Genomic DNA, 22231 nt, shown 5'->3' on the forward strand with positions numbered 1-22231 from the left:
CCCTATAGTTTAGTAAATTACAAATTTGCCCTAATATATTCCGAATTTCTAAATTACCCTATGAATTGTAGCAAAATTACAAATTAACCCCGAAACCCGAAAATCACAAAAAACCCAAAAACTCAAAAACCCAATCCCTAAACCCTTAGGGTTTGAGATTATCGATGACTATCTTGCTTGCTATAATTATTAATTATTATATTTATTATATAAATAATTATTATCTATATTGCTCCCTCCGTTCCAATTATTTATGCATATTTCTGGAATCCAATGTTTTAAGAATAATGATTTGATTATGATGTTTGTGTTTTTCTTTCTAATTTTACCCCTACAAATTCAAATTTTAAATTTGAATGATAACATACATATAATTAGAAAGAAAAACTATATTGGAAAAAGAGACTAAAAGATGTTTTGACTTTTCTAACATAACAAATGTTTTCGAATATCCCAAAATGGAAAGCATAATACTTCAATGGGGTAGAGGAAGCATAATTATTAATTTTTTGTATAATAAGTATTATTGTATAATAATAAGAAGATATTATTATTATTATAAGTATATATTTTTTAGAATTATTAATTTATTTAAACGAGTTCGGATCAAATACGGGTCGAAATGCAATATTCCATATTCAACTCCTATTTTTATTAGAAAAAATGGATCCAAATTCAAACCGGGTAAATGAGATTATATTTGTACCCATACCCAAAAAAATTTACGGGTCCGAGCCAAGCCCGATCTAGACCCCAACCGTTGACAAGCGTAAAACCGATAACAACCCTGCCTTCACTCTTTCTTCTTGAATTTTATGGATTTTCGCTCCTTTTTTCAATATTCAAAGGAAAATTTCTTTTGTTGATAGTGTGTGACATCATGCTAATATTAGCCAATCAATCGTCCAATTACAGTCATGGTACAATATGACAATAATTAATTGTTTTTCAAACCGCAATAAATATGAAAGATTGAAAATAAAAATTTTTTAGGGTAGAGAATGAGAAGCATCAAAAAAAAAAAAAAAGGAAAGCTGTTATGGAATAATGACAAAAGGATGTGGATGTCCATTGTGTTTGTCTACAAGATTAGTACATGAATTCTCCTCAAGATTCATTTTTTGCATTGAATACTTCGTAGGAGAACTAAATACATGATCTAAAACTACTAAATAGAAGTCTTCAACTTCATTCATTTACTCTCGGCATCCACACAAACAGCTGTATGTTTTTGCACCTCGATACACTCACATTTTACATCATTTTACAAGTAAATGATGTTAAGGTAATTTTTCCAAGGGCTCTTGCGCATTGGCCACCTTAAGCAACAATTTGAAGTCATCTTATGATCCAATACCTAGCTGACATCCTTGATCTGCACCCACAAAAAGCTTTTGAATGATTATAAATAGAAAGGAATAAAAACAAAACCACACTCAATATGTAGAAGAAAGAGCCTGGCCACCTTAAACTAGAGGTGCTCACAAAGACTTGAGTAAGTTTTTATAGAGGATTTCAAGCCTTTGCTATGTAATTAAGATTAACTTGTGATTCAAAGCAACACCACCAATATCAGAGGCCTAAAAGACCCACCCCATCCGAGCATCTGAGATCCGAATAATCATTCCTGGATAATACCATTCCCCTTATTGACTTGAAAGCCTATAGCTCAGGAGTCACCCTACAGCACCTTTCCAAAACCTGTCCAACCCAGAAACAACCTCAATGCAAGCCCTACTGATCAGAATGGCCAACCTCAAAAAACCACCAACTATACATTGCGTGTATGTTGGAAAGACAAGATTAATAGATCTAGAAAGTAGCTGCATGGTAGGCACTGGCATCCCTCTAAATTAACTGCAAGTGGCTTGTTGCAACATAGTGGAGTTGCTGATCACTAATATGTCAAAAACTTTGAAGGAGTTTTATTAATTTCTGTTGCCAGATTTTCTGGCACGAAATTGGGCCTTTGCAATCATGGAAGCTGGGAAGAGAAACTCTCAAATATAACTGTTCAAAATTGTCAACAAATTTACTTGCAAAAAACCTAAAAGAAGAAAAAAAATGAATTCACTTCTGAACTACCTTTTATACATTCCCAAGAACCTACAAAGTTCAGTATTCAGAGCTCAACACCCATTACCACGACAAACCTACTCTAAATCATTTTTGGAAATTGTCATAATGTCTATAATGTAATTGACTTCAAACATTTGTTCACACTTACTTGTTAAAAAAGAAAGCTTGAAGATTTGGCTTCAAGACAATGCTTATGAAATTGACGTAGAGAGTGTCGAGGGAGTGGGAGATCTAAGAACTTGTTGCAGCAAGCGTGCTGCAAGGCGCTGAGTGATTCCACCAAATACGCGACCCCCTAGGCTGCGAGCCTCAGGCTGTTGAAGCACCTGGTCACGTATGATGGTAGATTTAGCTTAACTAACATCCAGCATTTTCAATCTATACACAGCAAAGAATATCAGAAGTTAAATTTTCATAACCATGTCATCTATGAAGTCTCCATTGTTGTATTGGCCTTTCTGCTGCTATTCTAGCAATACATATTACATGCGGACACGCCCGCGAACACATAGAAAATCAAACTTTTGGCAGAAACAGGTTGAGAGAGATGCCAATAAGGCATCAAATCACACAGTAGGAATAAAAAATAATATACTTCTAAATCTTCAATCTTTGTATTGTCAGATCAAATGAGATGAAATGTACAACAGAATAATGTGTCTGGTTGGTTTAATTGCACAGGTTGCATTAGCATTTGATTGTACAGGTTGAAACTATGAATTTACAGCATCTAATTAAGATTATTAAACGACACATACCTGAAGAAGCAATTCATCAGCACTTTTTATTAGAATTATTTTACAAAAAACAAAGACGCGCGCACACATTCTTCTTGGCAAGATCCCAAATTAATTAAGATGAACAGAAACATTCAAAATATTCTTATGAAACTCACATCAATAATTTTGATCGCATAATTTTTCTTATCCTCAAATTCCTGGGACTAAAGTATGCAATTCACTAGTTCAGCGCACATGCCAATCATCACAAACCATGTGCGAATAAAGTTCAATATGGAAAACCACCAAATACAAAGTATATGGTTTGTACCTGCAATATGGGTTGCAATAAAGCAGGGTCAAAATTCTCTGAGGATCGCAGAAGCTCCCATATCCGAAATACTTGTGCCCTAAGCTCCATCATGCTTTCCTGTTCCGCAATGCTTGTAATGAAAGGACCAGTCATATTACCATTTGCAATAACAGTCCTCATAAACGCAGGCATAGAGTTGTAAGACTCAAGCAAGGTGCCAAAAAAAATTGCTTCAGTAACACGGACGGCCTCTTTGACCACTAAGACCCTTAGTGGTTCACCATCTTGACCAAGCAAAAGTTTAAGGACAGGCTGTAATGCATCCTTTGCGGAAAAATCCCTATCTTTCTTCCCCTGGACAAGCAGGTTTTCAAGTCTATTCCACCTGAAGTAATTCACACACAACATCCTGTAACCGTGCCAGCAGAAGCAAGCAATAGTTTATCAACCAAAACCTAGTTCAAAAAAAAATACCTGAACCTCCCATCCTTGAAAAGCAGCTCTATAAGAGCATCTCTCAGATATGGGTTAGGATCTGTAAGAAGCCTTTTAGCAAAATATGGATACGAAGCAGCCAGCACTTTAAAATTAGGATCAGCATACAGGGCTAAACCTTCTAACACCGTAAGAGACCTCAAAATCAATGCGTAATAAGCTGGAACTGCAAGCATATTAACCAGTCATAGCAACAATTCAGATGACAATGAATAATACAAGTTAGTTACAGAAAGTCCAACAGTCAGCATTGATTTTCTGATCTTAAAAAAAAAAGGAGGAGGAGGAGGAGATCAATTGCATATGGTGAAGAGAATGCTTGCACAAAAGGAGAATGAAAATTCCAAAAGCAAAACAGATAATGTCTTGGAACAGAACCAAAATAGTATCTCACCATTAAATGGAAACTGATACAAAACAGCACCCAGACCATCCACAATAGTTTTGAAGTTCAGTTCACTCACAGTCAAAGTGAGGGCATCATCAAAGAAGTTCCTCAGTGCTGGTACAATTGGAGAAACATCCACATCAGGTGCCAAAAAATCTAAAGCATAGTAATCACGGGCCATAGCTTCATAGTCTCGATTAACTAGGTGAACAACATGACCAATTATAGCAAGTCTGGCTTCCTCAGGAGTTTCACTCATCATTCCAAAATCAAGAAAAGCAAGCTTTCCCTCAGGTGTGGCCAAGAGATTTCCAGGATGAGGATCTGCATGGAAATATCCGTACTCAAGTAACTGTCGAAGACTGCATTGGATGCCTGTGTTAACCAGATCCAAGACTTTTAGCCCTTGTCTCTCAATAGTATCTTGCTCGTTCAATTTAACACCTTCAATCCACTCCATTGTTAAAACTTTGCCACTTGTGTAATCCCAGAAGATATCTGGCACAAGGACATCTTCTTTGTTAGCATACAACTTCCTAAACCTCCTTGCATTCTGCCCTTCCTGCATATACCTGTCAAAATTAACATCAAACCCAGTAGTATGTCGTAATAGTTACTGCAAATAACAGCAAATCCAGCAGAACATAGTACAAGTTACAATACAAGCAAGGACGTCATAAGCATCTAATCTACGAAAAAAAGAGCCAAGAGATATGCTTCATTGGAAATTGCACAAAACAAATCATCAAACCTGGACATAGTTGAGCTCTTGATAAACTCTACGTGCAAATTCATCAATAAGAGCAATGGCATCACTAGTAATGATGTCAACATATTTATTTATGAGGAAACCTAATCCCCTTATCAGGTAAAAATCCAATCCTATTGCCTCTTCAATTGCAGGCCGTTGAACCTTCACAGCAACAAGCTGACCTGAGTACTTCAACTGAGCTTTGTAAACTTGACCGAGACTGGCTGCAGCAATAGGAGATGCGGATATTGCTGAGAAGATTGAATCTAGTGGACGCCCCAACTCTCTCTCAATACAAGAAAATGCTTCTATATCTGGAAATGTGGGCAAAGCATCCTACATAATCAGGAAAGCACAATGAGCATATTTCAGTAACTATACCTTCACACAAATCACAAGATGTTCCAATGACATCCTATTTATAAAGAAGTTCTTGCTACAAACTGAATCAGCTCATGTAGCTGTTTTCGAGAGCTAAAAGCTTGCCTGATGTGTTATCATTTGCTTTTGACATTTTCTTTTAAATTATACTAAGCCAAAGTAAGCTTTTCAAATAGCATTTTCAAGAAAAACTTTTTTAGAAAAGCTGAAGCAAACACGAACAAAGGAAATATCAATTACGTGGAAGAAAACCCCGTCCCCCTCCCCAGCAGAAATACCTGCAACTCAGAGAGCTCTTCAAGATACTCCGGTGGACAAAGATCAGGTCTAGTGGACAAGCCCTGGCCAATTTTAACAAAAGTAGGTCCCAATCTCGTGAATGTTTGTCTGAGCTCAACGGCCCGCAATCTTCTATTCCGGTTAGCCAGGCCGTTCAACTGATCGAGCCACAGGTTTATGGCAAATGAACCTAAACCCGTAAATATTTCAAGCGCCCTGCGTAATACCTAAATAAAGATAACGGGGAAAAGACGGCTTTCTGAGTTTTTCACTTACTTCTTTTCCGTCTTTATGCTTACCAATCAACCAAAAAGGAAAAAACAAGAGGCCAAACTGGGATATATCCTACCATTTTCCGCATGAAACCTATTTTACCTTGATGGGGCGAGAGCCATATTTCGTTGCGAGAAGAGCGGGGCTATAGACGGAAGCATTGGCGGCCCGGGCCATGGCCCTGGCTTCGGCTTGCATATCATCCGTTCGATCCCTGCAGGACAGAACGGAGATCTCCCCTGCTGTTACCGAACCATTAATTTGCAGCTCACTGTTTCTATTGGTGGTCGCATCTCTATCGATTACAGGAACCGTTGGTCGAGGCCTTGCCTCCACCAGTGCCACTCTTAGGGGTTTTGTTCTGAATTTTCTTCTCCTCCGCACATAGGGCCTGGAGCTGGAAGGCAGAGCAAATGGATGGCCCAGTGAGGAAGCCATTGCAAGACTACTCATCTCTGTCACGCACATATCCTCCAGTTGAAGACGAAGGCAAATGAACCGACGAATGGATGATTCACTTTTAGGATAATTTCAGAAACCCCACCTTAGGTTTTTGACAGTTTCACTTGGTACTCTCAAATTTAAGAAAATCTAATTTGCCTCCCTTAATTTAAGCTTTATGTATCATTTACAATCCATTTTAAAATATAATATTAAAATATTCATTGTAGATATAATCTCATTCCAAATGTGCCCTTTTATTATCTTACTTTTTCTTACAAAAAATGTGAATATATTAATAACAAATGAAAAAACAAAAATAAAAACACTCTATTAATAATAAAATAAAAATAATAACTAAAATAAAAAATAAACTAAACAAACACTCTATTAATAACAAAATAGAGAGTGTTTTTAAATACCAATAGTTAATATCTCAAAGTTCATTTGAAATTTTTGCAACTTACAAAGATAATATTCTTTTTACTGCATAGGGTTTTGAGTTAATATAAGAAGTTTTATAAACATTTACATTGTTTAAATTTTTAAATTTTTTTGGTCCAAATCGATGGCTTCAAAATTAAAAAGATACGATAGGCTAAAAATCATATATAAATTTGTTCATATTATTTTTGAACTGGCGCAAAAAGATATTATCATAGTTGTAAATTATTGGAAGTTGTCTGTTAAAGTATTGTAAATTATTCATAATTTTGAGTAACTTCTTGACTAAACCAATGACGTAAAAACTACTAAAGAGTTTTCCAATTTTGTTATCAACTTTTAAATTTTCATTAAAGAACTATATTAATCAATTTATAAAAATTAAGAGATAAATTTGGTGTGCTATAACAATTAAGAAATTAAAAAAAAAAAGTAAATTTGAAATGAAATTCCGTGTGTTTGGATTGCATAGTTTTGAAATAAAATAATTTACTTCATAAATTTCAATCACATTTTTATTTCACATATTTCACATCATAAAAAGTGCTACAATAATTAACTCAAATAAATCATCCAAATAAACTCTTATCCAAACAAACTATGAACACTCTCCAAAATTTTTAATGTTATATTTTGAAATGGAATTCAAATGATGCAAAAAAATTTAAAATAAGGGAGGTAAGTGAAATTTTTTAAATTGAAAAGTGCCAAGTGTAAATGTAGAAATCTCTTGAGGTTTCTGAAATTATTTGTCACCCAACTGGGGACCATAATATTTAGGTTTTAATTCCTCAATACCCCCTGACAGTGGGGGACACTTTTACTTTGTCCCCTCAAATTTAAATGACAGGCACTTTGCCTACAAGTACAATATATTCCAGGCCGAAGATGCCTTACATGAAACTGAAATATCCCCGGATAGGGATGGTTCGACGAGGCACAGAGTTATGACAGCCAGGTAATTCTTGAAAATATATCTCAACTTCAACTACATATGAAAACACTAAAACGGCGACAAGAGAGCTACAACAGGAGAAGGGGGGAACAGTAAGACACAATTATTCTTTATGAATTAACTCATTGCACCATATTTGCCATGATTTTATGTCTTCTACTAATCAATACTGTGTAAGCCTTAACAAGCTCCTCCTTCACCATGAATAAGACAGAGGCTGCAATGACGCTCTGCACAATCTTCGTGCTCATCCCCTTGTAGAAGCTGCACACTCCTTCATGACGAATCATCTTCAAAATGGCATCAACCGTACCTAATACACGTAAAAAACTAAATCACTACCTACGACCCATTATAAAACCTCTTCCTTTTAATTTCTTTTTACATACATATTCCCAAAGAAATGTTAGGATCAATGGTTACGTCAGACAACTCATCAATGCAAACAATTCTATTTCAGATTGTCGATCTTCTGGCAAAAATATCGGGGATCTCTACAGCACGTACCAATAAACAAGCTTACATTGAACTGGAACTAGACCAATCTTGGACCTAATTGTTGAGACCAGTTTGACATGTGCCAAGAATATTAGCCATGATTAAACTTCTCTCTTTGACGCTGGCCAACTCAATATATGTCGGAACAAATATTTTTGGTATAGTAATAAACTAAAACTGCTACAGTAGAAAAAAACTTGACATCTTGCCCAGCAGCCATTTGTATGAAACATAAACTCATGTTAGTTCCAATTTTACAGTTTGCAACAGCAGCAAGATCCAAAGCGACACCATTAAATGTCCTTTATATAAAATGCTTGAGCTCTATGTAATAAGCTAAAGGCAATTGCCTTTTGGGTATGGTTGTGGAATAACCTTACTTTTCGGGTGTGTGTGTGATTAATATTTGTTGAAATCTATGTAATAAGCTAAAGACATTAAAGCATACTAAGCCAATAAGAGAACAAGTGGTGGACCCTCAAAACAACCAAACCAATTATGTGGTTGAACAAATTGGGATGACTAACCTGTATATCTTTGTGAGATATTACCCCCTATTTCCTGTTTCGCTTGAAGCCTAGACTGCACATCATCCGAGAAAATGTAAGTACCACGTTCAAGAACAAGAAATTCATTACCAATAGTTAGATCTGTTCGAGAAAGAAAATAATAATGTTCAATGTCCCATTTTTTGCATAAAAGGAAATAATCCAAACAGCAACAGTAGTGTATCAATGAATCATTTCATATCAAGCAATTCTATGCGAAAAAAGGCTGCATAAGGACTTAAGGGCCCCTTTTTAGTCCATCCTCTAGGACAAGAGTTAAGAATAATTTGTGTATAAGGTCTCAAGCGTCACTGCTATGAAATTTAGGAAGACTATTTGAAGTTTATTGCATGTAAAAATTTCCTCCTGCTTCAAATTGTTGTGGATTGGATTCAGAATTAATCTTTGTCCTAATAAGTGGGACAGCAAAACTTTCTCAGTTCAGAGGACAATTCAATGCAATGTTTGATATATTAAGCAAGATAATCATAATGCAGAGGACAAGCCATAAAGAGTAGCACTGCTGAACTACATTTCATAGTTATAGTGATGACTTGCCAAAAGAGACTTTGGTAAAGTACATAACAGTGCAGGTAACCACATGTAAGTTAGGCACTGGATGTTCCCAAAGTGGGTCCTATTGAGTTGGGTGGATCAGTGCTAAATTTATCCAATGACCTTGGCACTACAACATTTCCAACATGGATACCATGGAATTGGGTGGATTCAGTTATTTGCAAGGGTGCATATACATGTGAGGCAGCTTGGAGCAGCCACTTCCAAAATTTGAGAAACTTCCCTATTCCCTAGTTGAAACAAAAGAATTTCAATGTCCTCGTCAAAATTGAATTTGTCCCCCCAAAGTACTCACAAGATATACGACTTACCCGATACATGCAAGAGTGCATATATGTTTAGAGGTTTTGCCCTCTCAAGTTCCAATTCCTTTGTCTACACCTGCTAGCTGGTTTCCTAACGTCCTTTCAGGGTCTATCCGGAAAGAAGAGTTCTTGTGAGTTTTTGTTAATATCAGCAGTTGTGCGCATTTCAAGAATCTTATTTTAGCCAGTTTATACCAAAAACCTCACACAAATTAGCCATCTCCTGCTTTACTTGATTTGGCTAGGCTGAAGGATACAACATTATTCCACGACCATACATTGTGGAGTGCATTACCAACAAATTAACTACAAGGGCAATAGAGATTGTTGGGTTACTTTAACTAAGCCTGCCTTTTGAACCCTGTGCATTAAAACATTCGGAGGCTGATAGTATAAACATATGAAAAAACTTGACTATAGAAGTCTACAAGCTCATCAATTGAACAGGTAGAGGGAAGAATAGAATACGACTTCATTGCACTAGATTTGATTCTGTGAGTCAATGTTATTATGTTAAAATTTCATATTCGAGAGATGATAAGATTTTATACATGAATTCTATTGAACATGCAAGTCAAAGCTTGAGAACAGAGCTTAATGTTTTCGTAAGCCAAAAAGACTCTACACCAAGCTTAGTGTGACTGTAAAAAAATTCATATAATGCTAAAGGTACCCAGCAGTGATTAATATAATAAACCATCATACACAAATTTTGGAATAGGAAAAAAAAACAAAAAAAGATTATCAAGTGTAAAAAAATTCTTCCACTGTCATTTAATTTTCAGATAGTTATTACTAAAATAAACCTCAAATACAACAAAAAGTTCATAAACAGGCCTGCAATTCAACATGAAAAAACAAATATAATAATTTCATATTGCAGAGCAACGAACAGAAAGAAGATGATTTCACCTTCACAACTAACAAGGGGTAGGTTGAGACAGTTGCTCCTAGCTTTGCCAAGGCTCCTAATAGGAAAGCCTATGCACGAGAAAGTATACAAAACTTAAGTATTACAAACATCACTTTTTACAATAGCCTGACCAGCACACCATTCAACAGGCAAAGGACGGAGTACAACGTGTCTATTGAAAAGTGACAAATATTTCAAACTAAGGGCTGAACGTGCCTTCAGATTTGTCAGCAAGATGTACACAGATTTTCCAAAGAAAAATGCTGATGTGAAAGTCCAAAAAGAATTAGAAGGTGCATAACTATTTCGGCAAATCTAACATGGCAATATGGATACCTCCAAAGCGGTGACACTTTTTACTGCTTTCTTGTTTGTACCACGTGTAGCCCTCAGATGCTTTAATGAAGTTTCATAAATCATGAACTGGATGGATGGATTGCAAACCTATAACATCAAATCACCATTTTCAATAAAAAGCAATGAACATCCTACAAGTATGGATTATTTGGAAGCAGAATCTTACCATGATAAGTGTTGGAATGATGCCTTTCCAGAAACCTCTAAGTCCAGACTCACCATAAACTTCACATGCCTGCTAATCATGTAGTGTGTATATAACCACAGGCAAAATATTCTGACTTTTTTTTTGGAGATGGGTAGGGGTAAGTGGAAAGATTACAATAAAGAGTAGAAAATAATGGGAGGTTTAGGCATCAAATAAAAAAAATACTCTAGGAACCTTATCTCATGGAAATCCAGTGCTATTAGCCATTTTCTATGTTCAAGAATTTAGAGAAGACAATAGAAAGGTCTAAAAGAAAACACAAAAATAACATTTGTAGGCATTTATCAATGGATGGGCAACAGTACAATTCCCACGATCATAAAGTTCACCGGTAAATTGTAAAGAAAGAGAACTTTCTGCCACATGTTTATCACCATGGTTAGTGTGCATAACTGTTACAGAATTAGGAAAAAGGAAAATGTCTTGATTGATGAAGTTGTCAAAATTTGATCCATTCAAAATACTTCTTTCCTGGATTGATTAAAAGCTCACCAACTATCAGTTCAAGAATCATGCAATAGATGCTAGCATTCAGGCACTAAGAATGCACTCTGAAACATATTTCATCAGTCACATACAAGAATCAACCCATTGACAAGCAAATATGAACTAATCAATTAGCTACCATTTTGCACCAAACTAAAGCATAACACAGATGATCATAAAGCCTAGTAACCAATAACTTAAATTTTTCTTTTTGAGGATGAAAATTCAATTTAAGCATCACGCAATTATTTATGGCATGAAAATAATTGGCTAACCAATAGGTATTGTGTTTACAGAAGAATAGAGAACAACAAGAAAAGCAGAGGCACACAGATGATGCAGACAACACACTTACCAACATTTGAATATAAAAGTAAAACGTATGTCATTGTAAGTACATAATGGTGAATAAGACAAACCGCATCGAATGCTCCATAGGGTTGAGGCTTGATAGATTCCAGTTCAACCAATTTCTCTTGCAAAGCACCCATAAATGTGTTTTCATAATCTTCTCTTAACAACTCTTCCCTTTTAGCCTCCATAATTTTTCTTTCAGCTTGGGTGTGTGTCTGTGGAAGCATGAAAAAGAAATTGCATTCAAATATGATATGCACAGTCAAATATTCGTCTCACAACACAGCCTATTTGTCACTTAAGATTTGACAATACGAGCTGTGAAGAAACAAGCACTCATCCCTTTTGTGTAACAAGAGATCTGCAATTTTTCACTTTCATCTACAAAACCTCACATCCTAGACCCAGGCATTCATAAACCATGACTTTTCCCTTTACAACTTTTCCCTTGTCAGCCCAAGTTTCTAGCACCAGTTTTATATCACATTCATGGCTAGAAAACACAAAACTTTCATATGGATTTCAATGCAAAAGAAAAAAGATGCATCTAAACAAACATTAAAGTTTCCCTCCCTACCTCCATTGAGGGACAAGGGAAAAATAATAATAAAAAAAGGTTGCAACATCTAATGAGCCCTTAACGAGCAACTCAGCAACTGTACTTGAACAAGCATTTAAGACATTCTAAACATAGTTCCCCTCAAAAAATCATCGTTATTCCATAGATAAAAATATTTAATGCACATCAATTTTGGAATGTCTACACTAGTAACATAGATTGAGGTGCAACTAAGATCAAGTTGTTAATTACATTTATTCTAACACATCTCCCACCTAAGAGTTTTCAAAAACAATAAAATATTTAATCACAGCAGAAGGAACATGTGTACCTGCATCCGCGTCACAAGAACCCAAATTGGATTTGTCAGCAATACATTCAAAGACCTAAATTGTGAGACCCTTTTAATGAGATACTAGCATGAGAAGAATCACTAGGACTGAGACAGAAGAGTAAAAAATTATTTTCTCTTATATTCACTGTCATGGGTAAAGCAAACAAGAACAAGTGCTAAACAAAACTTTAAAAATTAACCCTAACTATCTTCGCATATAGTTATTCGAAGAAACCATATCATTAAGTAGCAAATCAATTTCATTAAATACCCGGCAAGAGCTGCAACAACAAGCCATGAAAACATGCCAACAGAACCATCTCCCTGACCTTTTCTCATATTTTTAGCTGCAATGGCCTCAGCCTTATTTTTGAAAACCTGGTAAAAATAGTAATAAACACCCTGGCAGCACAGCAAGGAGATCACATAGAGTAAAATTTCCCAAATTGATATATGACACTGAATACAGGTTAATACAATGTAAGCAAGTGTTAGACAAGCATAATCTCAAGCTTAAATCGAAATTTAGCAATGTCAGGGTTTTCATATCAATCAAACGATGTATTTTACTAATTGTTCCAAATTTAATCTACAATGACATATCACAAAATGATGTTTGGTCCATTCATCTTGCAAGAAACAAATTGAGCTTGCAACGATGTAATTACTACATGTCAGGAAAGCAAGATGCACTGAGAGCACAAATAACCACAAACAACAAATTAACAATGCCATGAGACTTTTTTATTTGTTTAACCACAACAATTGCCAGTGATAGAGTGTGGTTCAAAAGGAGAGCAGGGTCATTGTGGATTTATGAGTGGAAGGTAGCTAATTTGATAATCTATGACTACCCAAAAAAAAAAAATTTGTGTTAAGGGCATTTCAGCTAAACCAGAAAGTGACCCTACACCACAATGTTCCTTAGTCATATGGGAGTAACCCGAAGCCCAGGGATGAACGAAGTATCCCGAGGGCCCCGTAGCACCAAAGGCGCGAGGGGGACAGCCTGCCCTGTGGGCGTCCTACCCCTGCCTTCTAGAGCTATAGGTAACTCAAATGGAGATATGAAACATTGAATGTAGAGAAGTGTTTTCTACGAAATAGAAAACTACCATACCATACACGTGCACACACGTACTCTAGTGCCCAAAAAAGAATCTTACTAACGCACAAATGCTCAGTTATAGCGGCTAAAGAAGCTGAAGCTGTTAGAGCTAAGCATTGCTGGATATAGGTGTCCCCAACCAAGCTAGAGTTAAGAGTTCGGGAAGGCGAGCGAAGCAAGGGGGTAGTGTAGCGATTCTTACTTTATATGCTATAATGCCTTACTCTATTAACAAAAAGAAGACATCGATCTCACTAGAACAAAACGCGAGTCTGAAGACCCACTTGTTAGATTATACCTCAAGGGGTCTCATATCAAGAATTCCTTTCTATACGCATTTCTTTCCAGCTAAATTTTTATTTAACTAAAGATCCAAGTTCCATGGGTATAGTGATCCAACTTTAAATGCAAACTGTAAGCTAAAAAAAGAGCTCTATTTTTATCGGGTGGGTAGAAGTTTGATATGGAATATCAAACTTCGAGTTACCTGTAGCTCTAGAAGGATATTGGGAACGAGGGTCACCCCCCATATGAAATATAGGAGTAACCCGAAGCCAAGGGATGTATGAAGTATCCAGAGGGCCCTGTAGCACTGAAGGCGCGAATGCTTAGGGCGTATTCGAAAGAATACATCTATGACTAGAGGATTAGGTATAGGAAGAATAGATCTATGCTTCGAACTGCTTTACAGCTAAAGTAGTCTTTCCTCACCAGCAGTTACGAGACTGTCACTCTTTCTGGAAGCTATCTTGCAAAAGAGTAGTAGGAAGGAGAGTTCGAAAGCCCACAGAAAAGGCCCGCTTCTCCAGCGCCTTATTCCCTCAACCCTGAAGCAGATTCAATACCAGGGGATATTCCGACATCGACAAGAATTTCAATTATTAATAATATAAATAGAAAAATCGTAGTATAGTTGCAGACAAGAAAGTTGCTGCGGCAAGAAAGAAGAGTTTAGTTGAATGAATGTAGTTGAAGAAAGGAAAGCTTTCCCTGCTCTAAATACCTACTTGGTTCTAATTGCAAAGCTTCTCATGGCTTTCTTTTTCAATAGGGACCGGGAAGGGCCTAGCCCAATTGAGGGAGAATGAGCTATGTATATGTGCTTTTGGAGTTGCAGTTCCTGTCCTTCTTCCTTCTTTTATTGGACCATAAAAACAGAGCCTTGTTGGCAAACTACAATCACCTTGGATGGTCTGCCTCTAATGCTTTTCCTGCCATCTATACCTTTTATTGCTTTGCTCCTGCAACCGGCATCTGATTGAAGCTCTCAAGCCAGTGTACAATGAGAATTGGATTAAGCTTCGTATTTGGCTGGAGTTCAGTCTTTCTGGAGATTGTTTTGAGAATGAAAAGTACAAATAAATGCTGTGAGGCATGGTTTGCTTACCCTACAAGGAAGCCCTGTAATGCTTAGGTCAAAAACTAACCTGATGGATATGCATATTACTTAACCGAAACCGGATTGGGAGAGAGAAATTCACTACTATGTTCCATCAGTTTCTCCTTAAGATACGAGATTTGCATTACATTAAGGAGGAGACAGAAGTCCTAGTTAGCATCCAACCCAAGACGAATGACTGATTCCTTTTTCTCTGATCTTTCATGTCTTACTCTTTAATTCTGTACCATTATTTTTCGTGTAGAGCAGTTCTTGGAGTTGCTTGGAGCTGTAAATATATTATCCAGTAAATAGATTCAGCGTGATGAGGGGTACTTTCGGCGGTTCTTTAAAGTGCACCCACCTGCAAAACATTGGTCTTTGGTTGTCAAATGATCCAAACCTTCACTTGGTCGCTGGAAACTAAACACGGATGCTTCTGTTTCAAGCACAAGATGCTCAGGCGGTGGTTTGCTTTGCGATCATGAAGGCCGGTTGGTCTTTGCATTCTATAAAGAATTTTAAAGGGAAGTTTTAGTGTTATTAAAAGAAATATTTAACTTTTCAAAATACCAATCATGTGATATATTTTCAATGGCGATTTGATCCTACTGAGTTAACTACCACACCCAATTGTTCATTTCAAAGGCATAGCAATAGATGTTCTAGCATATAGCAAGGCTACAAGGGCAACCATGCCAGAATAAAGAACCACTATAAGGATAAAACAATGTCTTAATCGAATGATATGAAAGGGAAAATCTCTAATAATGGTAACAGAAATTTTGCAAGCTATATAGAGGGCATATCTTTTGCTTGAACAATTTGTTTAATTTCACCAGACCCTTACAATAGCCATTATTGTAAATTCAGCACAAGGATACACCCTCTTATGAATTTTGAACAACCATCACCCCTAAAATAAAATAAACGATAAGATCTCACGAAAGTTTTTAGATTACTTTGTCGAACAACAGGGCTACAGGGCTACAATGATCGCTTTCGCCATCGATGATTGTACTTTCATCTAGAGAGTATAAACATTGACATCCTACCAAATTATCCGTACTTAATCGGGCTTCAACTAAGAAAAAAGAAGATTAATATGAATTGGGTTGAACCACAGTATTTTGCTAGTTGAGCAAAGAAACCATTTTATGGCAGAGAAATCACCTGCGAGGCAGCAGTTCCGAGTAGAGAAGGCATGAGGCCACTGTAAAGTCCTCCCAGACCTTCGCTTCTAATAACCTGACAATCGGAATTTGCAGGATCCAGTGAGAGACGATTATCTCAAAAGTTTGCTAGAAAAATTCGGCCCAAGTCTGAAGTGGGAGTTGTTTAAGAAAACCAACCTCAAACATGTGCAGTAGAGTACCACCTGCAACAGGAGGGGGTTGATGGGGAACAAGTAAATTGGCATCCTTCTTGGCAACTCTTTCTGTTTGCTGGCGGGTATTCACCTGCAAGTGCAAGCAGAGCCAAGATTGAGCAAGAAACTACTGAAATGCTGGGACAAGTTCTGCAGCTTTTTGTCTGTACGAGTTCGTGGCGATAAGACAAATAAAATAACCAAGGTCACTAATCCTAGTGTCTATGGATGCCAGGGTGAAGAGGGAAACCGTTTGGAGAGGGTAAGTGATTATCTGAGCGATGATACCTCCGCCTGCACCTGCCAGCCCATTGACGACGGCGTTCGACATTGTATCAGCTATTTCCCTTCCACTTCCTACGAGTTTTGTGAGTTCAATAACTCGCTGCTGCGAGTGATGGACGTTCCCTTTATCCGGTGGAAGAACAAAATGCATTTCGCGAACAAGCCCAGTGACTGACAGCCTTTACGAGTTACTGCGAACGGTTATTCATTATGGTTAAGTATTGGGATAATTTCAGAGACCTCCCTTGAGGTTTTTTATAATTTCATTTAGGTCCCAAAATTTTTTTTAAAATTACACATACCTCCCTTATTATTTAAAATGATAATACTACCCTTAAATATTTTAATGAAATTCCCTTGTTTGATGTACTTATACTTAAAATGACTTTTAAAATTATATTTTTCATTCTTTTTCCTTCTTATTCCTTTTAATTTTAATTTTATGCAAATAAAATTATAGAACTATCACTATTATTTCTAGTTTCTATCTTATATATCTAAATCTGTAATAAAATACCATCAAAAGTATCCTATCATAGTGATAAAGTTATTATTATAGTTTTTTATTAAATAGTATGTATGGACATGAAATTTTGTCACCTTTTCCTTATAATTACACTATATAATCTTATAATTGTATAAGAGAATAAATTAAAACTCATTATACAATCACATTTTTGGATATTCATTTAAAAATTTGACCAAGTCAATATTATGTTAATGTTTTGTTACTAAACCTATCAAATCAAGAGAGGTAAATATAATTTTTCAAATCTCAGGATACTCAGTGAAATTGTCAAAAATCTCATGGGAGGTTTCTAAAATTATCCTTTAAGTATTTAACATGTGCTAAGCTTTTTTTTTTTTTAAGGGAACCCGTGCTCAGCTTAACACGATTTTTATATTTTTTAGAGAGAAAAAAGTTCCAATGGTCTTCGAACTTTTAGACGTGTAAAGTTTTAATCCTCGAATAATTATATGAAAACTTTTGGCCGTCAATCTATCAAACGTGCAAATTGTTGATCCTTCCGTGAATTTCGACAGTTTATGAGTGACGGTAACGAGGGCATTCTTGTCCGTGTGAGAGTATTAATCGAGTAAACTAAAAAGCAGTAAAAAGCTGCTACTTCCCAATCCATTTTCAATCTCTAGTTGCAAAAGATGAGGGGAAAATCTCTATTGCAATTAGGGAATCAACTTTAATTTACAGAGTGAAAGTAGACAGAAAATCAATAATGAAGTGGTTGGGTGGGAAATAAGGAAGTAAAAAAATGAGATGGGTAAAAATGAGGAGGCGGCGGAGGCGACAACGGTAACTGAAATTATTCAAAAATTTGTAGCACAAAAGAGTTTGAGTAGGAGACTTTTTGGGTGCCCCTGGGGCCGAAGAAAAAGGGTATTTGTGAAGAGATTTTAATAAAATTAGAAATTTTATAGGAGGAATTGAGGATTTTGTCGAGAATTGAAATTAGCCTAAATAGGGTCTCGTGTGAAGAGAAGAGGCAGTGGAGTTTTGGCCAAATGGGGTCTCTTGAGATTGGCACAAAGGAGTTTTGGCTATAAGAGATGAGGAAACAGAGGGAACAATCGGTTCATTTTTGTTAATGATAATATGCAAGTTGTAATCATTACTGGGATTGTCAAAAAGAGAGGAACAAGAGGAAGAAGGTGAATTTGGGTGGCGGAGATGATGCTAAGGATGACCAAATGGAAGCAAAATTGTTGGGAGTATAGTGACAAGAATAGAATTGCTGGGGGTTGCAGCTGCGTTATTTGTGGTGAAGGAAGGAGAGGAGGAAGATTACTCAAATAAGGGTGGTTGTGATTTAGGATCAGCGTAATTGAGATGGATGCTTTTGTGATTGTCCATTTGATCTCTACAGGAACTAATGATACTTACACTTACTGAGGATGCCCACCTCGGCCACCCGCATGTCCGAGGTGAACCCACCTCGTCCCTCATCGGAGCTCATCCGTGTCTTGGGCATATCCCCTAAGCTCGGCCGGATCCCTAGTCTACCGTGTAGGTGACCTCGGCACCTCCACCTCAGCTGCACGCTGATGATGTCAAGACACCTGACATCACCCGGGATCAGTGCTTTATCTGAAAAGCACTGTCGCACTTAATGACTACTGCGAAGGACTCCTCGTCACCCTGTCCAGGCGGCTACAGTGTCAGAGTCAGGCCACCTGACAGGGAGCAGAGCCGTAATGGCAGGGCATGGGTCCCACCGACATAAGACCTCCGTCCTGCCCTCCACTCTCACTCTATAAATACTCCACACACTCCCAACAAGTAAGCATACTGTTCATTTGACAATACTATTACTTTTCTCTCGCTCTCATACTAACTTGATCGTCGGAGTGATCCCAGGGGAGAAGCCCCACCATTCACTTCGGACACGAGGATACACCTCACTTCATCTCAGAGGAGCCTGATTCTGGTCGGTTCAACTACCCACCAAAAATCACCTCTTCAATTGGCGCCGTCTGTGGGAAACGAGACTACTATTACTAAAATGAGATCCACGCGCTCTAGAAGCGGAAGAGTTCCCTCAACAGGGGCTGGGCAGACCTCGGGAGCCCAGCAAGACCGCATCTCTGAAGAACAAGGGTCCCAAAGGACCCAGCCCAACAACGAGGACGCCATCGCCAAGATGGCCGAATTCGTATCAGACAACCCCAACATTTTTGAGGAGCTAGGAAGATACCTCAAAAGACGGGAAAGAAAAAGCCGAATCTTCCAAGAGGAGACCGACGAAGTCTCCTGAAGCGCCCTCAGGTGAGGACTCCGATGAGGGGCGTCTCTCTCGGAGAACCTCTAGGCGCGCCTCCTCCAAGGCGACCTCTAAAATTGCCTCCATCTCCAGGGCGTTTTCCCGGGGACTGTTAGGGAAAAAAGCCGAGGACCCGCCTCGGCGCCCCGGAGGCTTAGCTTCTGATTACATGCGGGCCCCGCCCTTCACAGATGACATCAACGGGGAGATAGTGCCCCCAAACTTTAAGCTTCCAAACTTGCACACCTATGACGGCCGAGGTGACCCCGAGGATCACCTTCGCGCCTTCATCTCCGCATTCCTACTCTACTGCGTCCCCGACGCCGTGATCTGTCGGGCTTTCCCAATCTTCCTACACGGGACTGCCCGGAAGTGGTTCTGGAGTTTGGAACCAAGGAGCATTTCCTCCTTGGATGAGCTAATAGACCGGTTCATCCACCGCTTTGTGTCGTCTCGACCAATCACAAAGACTTCTGCTTACCTCTTGAACCTGCAACAGGGTTAAGGCGAGTCATTTCGCTCGTATGTTCAAAGGTTCAACGAGGAGAATGTGCAGATACCTGATCAGAATGAGCAAGTAACTATCGCTGCCTTCACCAACGGGTTAGTGGCAGGGATCTTCAACACCGAAATCCATCGGCAGTACCCCCATACACTTCGGGAGCTCTGGGAAATAGTGGACCAGGGAATCCGAAGTGAAGATGTAAATCGCATGAAGCGAGAAGCCCAAGCATCTCGTACGGGGCAAGATCCCCGGAGGAGGAAAGACACCGGCCGAGGTGAACCAGGCCCAAGTGGCACTTCAAACCAACTCCGAAACCGCCGGAGTGTCTTCGACCGGATCGTGAAAGGCAGATCGTCCACCTCGAACGCCGAGCTGACACCCATCAATTCCAGCCGATCCCATGTTTTGGCTGTGATGAGGCAAAATCACCTCGGCCGAACTCCCCCTGAGATCCCAGGAAGAAGGGATAAGAGGAATTCCAACCTCTACTGTGCCTACCACCGAGATGTGGGGCACGAGACCGGAGACTGCAACGACTTGAAGCGAGAAATTGAAAACCTGATCCGCCAGGGATACTTGAAGCAGTTTGTCCGCAAGGATTGAACCTTTAACCGAAGCGCCTCCCACCGGGAGAGCCGAGGTCCTCGCCGAGAAGACAGGCGGGACACTAAGCTTCACTGCCGAGGTCCCGAGGACCGAAAGGGGGATCAGAGGCCTCCACGCGACGGGTCGCCAGGCTATGGCCCGAACATTGCCGGGGTGATCAACACCATCTCGGGTGGCCCCACTGGAGGAGACAGAACTCCCAAAAAAGGACTTACCGACAAGCCGATATGGAGGTGGCCGAATCGAGCTCCAGGTTATCCGAGGTGATTACCTATGGTCCCCATGACCCTGTCCCTGCCGCCTCCAGCAATCACGAGTCCCTCGTGATTGAAGTCCTTACCAATAATTACATATTCAAGAAGGTCTATGTTGACCCCGGAAGCTCGGTAAACGTCTTGTACTACCGAACTTTCGAGAGTTTGAAGCTGACCCGGGAGCAACTCACTCCGGTAAGAACTCCCCTTGTCGGTTTCGGGGGACACGTCGTCCACCCGGAGGGCATGGTGACCCTGATGGTAACTATCGGGCGTCATCCACGCTGCCGAACTGTGCCTGTCAGTTTTGCGGTGGTCAAAGTAGACTCCCCCTACAACATGCTGATAGGCCGGCCCACGCTCAACGCCTTGAGAGCCGTATACTCCACCTACCACCTGAGCTTTAAATTCCCAATACCTGCGGGGGTGGCTGAGGTGAGCAGCGACGTGGGCGCCGCTCGGGAATGCTACCTCGCCACCATTCAAGCAGCAGTCATACCCCGGCCCTCACCGAGGTCAGAAGAAAAGAGGCTAGCGGTCCTCTCCATAGACTGCATCGACCCTCAGAAGGCAGGAGAGCCCAACAGGCTTGAGCCCGGGGATGAGGTGGAGCTAGTGGTCTTGGATGAGGCGAAACCTGACCAAGTGGTCCAAATAGGGACCGGACTCCCCTCACCCCTGAAAGAAGAAATGATCTCCCTGATCAAGGACCACCGAGACGTCTTCGCGTGGTCCGCAGATGAAGTGGTCGGAATGCCACCCGAGCTCATGACTCACCAACTCAACGTTAACCCACAGGCCCGACCTGTGCGGCAGAAACGAAGGCACTTCGGCCCTGAACGTAGCAAGGCCATATCGGATGAGGTCGATAAGCTCTTGCCGGCCAAGATGATCCACGAGGTCCAATATCCCACCTGGCTGTCCAACCCAGTCATGGTAAAAAAGGACACCGGTGGATGGAGAATGTGTGTAGATTTCACCGACCTCAACAAGGCCTGCCCCAAAGATTGCTATCCTCTGCCGAGGATAGACGCCCTCGTCGACTCGGCGATGGGGTATGTAGTCCTTTGCTTCCTAGATGCCTTCAAAGGGTATCATCAAATAGGAATGAGTGAGGAGGACCAAGAAAAAACGGCGTTCTACACCGACCGAGGCACTTATTGTTACACTACTATGCCCTTCGGGCTAAAGAACGCCGGGGCGACCTACCAAAGGCTGATCAACTGACTCTTCAAGAATCAAATCGGCCGCACTGTCGAGGCCTATGTGGATGACATCCTCGTCAAGAGTCTC

General features: G+C 39.4%; 3 protein-coding genes across 8 annotated transcripts; 1 reads left to right on the top strand and 2 right to left on the bottom strand.

Annotated features, from left to right (window-relative positions):
• Nucleotides 1-1016: 1016 nt before the first annotated feature.
• LOC113748855 (protein ACTIVITY OF BC1 COMPLEX KINASE 3, chloroplastic) lies at nucleotides 1017-6184 on the bottom strand. The gene is made up of 8 exons (XM_027292436.1): nucleotides 5781-6184; nucleotides 5405-5632; nucleotides 4746-5081; nucleotides 4001-4556; nucleotides 3586-3772; nucleotides 3130-3496; nucleotides 2228-2405; nucleotides 1017-1375 (listed from the first exon to the last, which is right to left on the bottom strand). The coding sequence occupies exons 1-7, from the start codon at nucleotides 6144-6146 to the stop codon at nucleotides 2271-2273; spliced, it is 2175 nt and encodes a 724-aa protein (XP_027148237.1). The 5' UTR covers nucleotides 6147-6184; the 3' UTR covers nucleotides 1017-1375; nucleotides 2228-2270.
• A 1252-nt stretch (nucleotides 6185-7436) lies between these two features.
• Nucleotides 7437-16950, bottom strand: LOC113749623 (peroxisomal nicotinamide adenine dinucleotide carrier-like). Of its 6 annotated transcripts, none has more exons than XM_027293426.1 (11): nucleotides 16762-16950; nucleotides 16495-16602; nucleotides 16316-16390; nucleotides 12928-13034; nucleotides 12654-12708; nucleotides 11829-11978; nucleotides 10882-10950; nucleotides 10695-10802; nucleotides 10358-10426; nucleotides 8544-8598; nucleotides 7437-7831 (listed from the first exon to the last, which is right to left on the bottom strand). In XM_027293426.1, the coding sequence occupies exons 1-11, from the start codon at nucleotides 16945-16947 to the stop codon at nucleotides 7641-7643; spliced, it is 1173 nt and encodes a 390-aa protein (XP_027149227.1). In that variant the 5' UTR covers nucleotides 16948-16950; the 3' UTR covers nucleotides 7437-7640. The 6 variants fall into 6 exon arrangements, with proteins under 6 accessions (XP_027149227.1, XP_027149226.1, XP_027149229.1 ...); XM_027293425.1 differs by having other exon boundaries at nucleotides 12928-13058; XM_027293428.1 differs by having other exon boundaries at nucleotides 12928-13058; nucleotides 16800-16909.
• A 2792-nt stretch (nucleotides 16951-19742) lies between these two features.
• Nucleotides 19743-20681, top strand: LOC113749158. Its single transcript, XM_027292829.1, has 2 exons — nucleotides 19743-20002; nucleotides 20108-20681. The coding sequence occupies exons 1-2, from the start codon at nucleotides 19743-19745 to the stop codon at nucleotides 20679-20681; spliced, it is 834 nt and encodes a 277-aa protein (XP_027148630.1).
• The last annotated feature ends 1550 nt before the right edge of the window (nucleotides 20682-22231 follow it).

This window comes from Coffea eugenioides, chromosome 10 (genome assembly GCF_003713205.1).
Source record: "Coffea eugenioides isolate CCC68of chromosome 10, Ceug_1.0, whole genome shotgun sequence".
Lineage (NCBI taxonomy): Eukaryota > Viridiplantae > Streptophyta > Magnoliopsida > Gentianales > Rubiaceae > Coffea > Coffea eugenioides.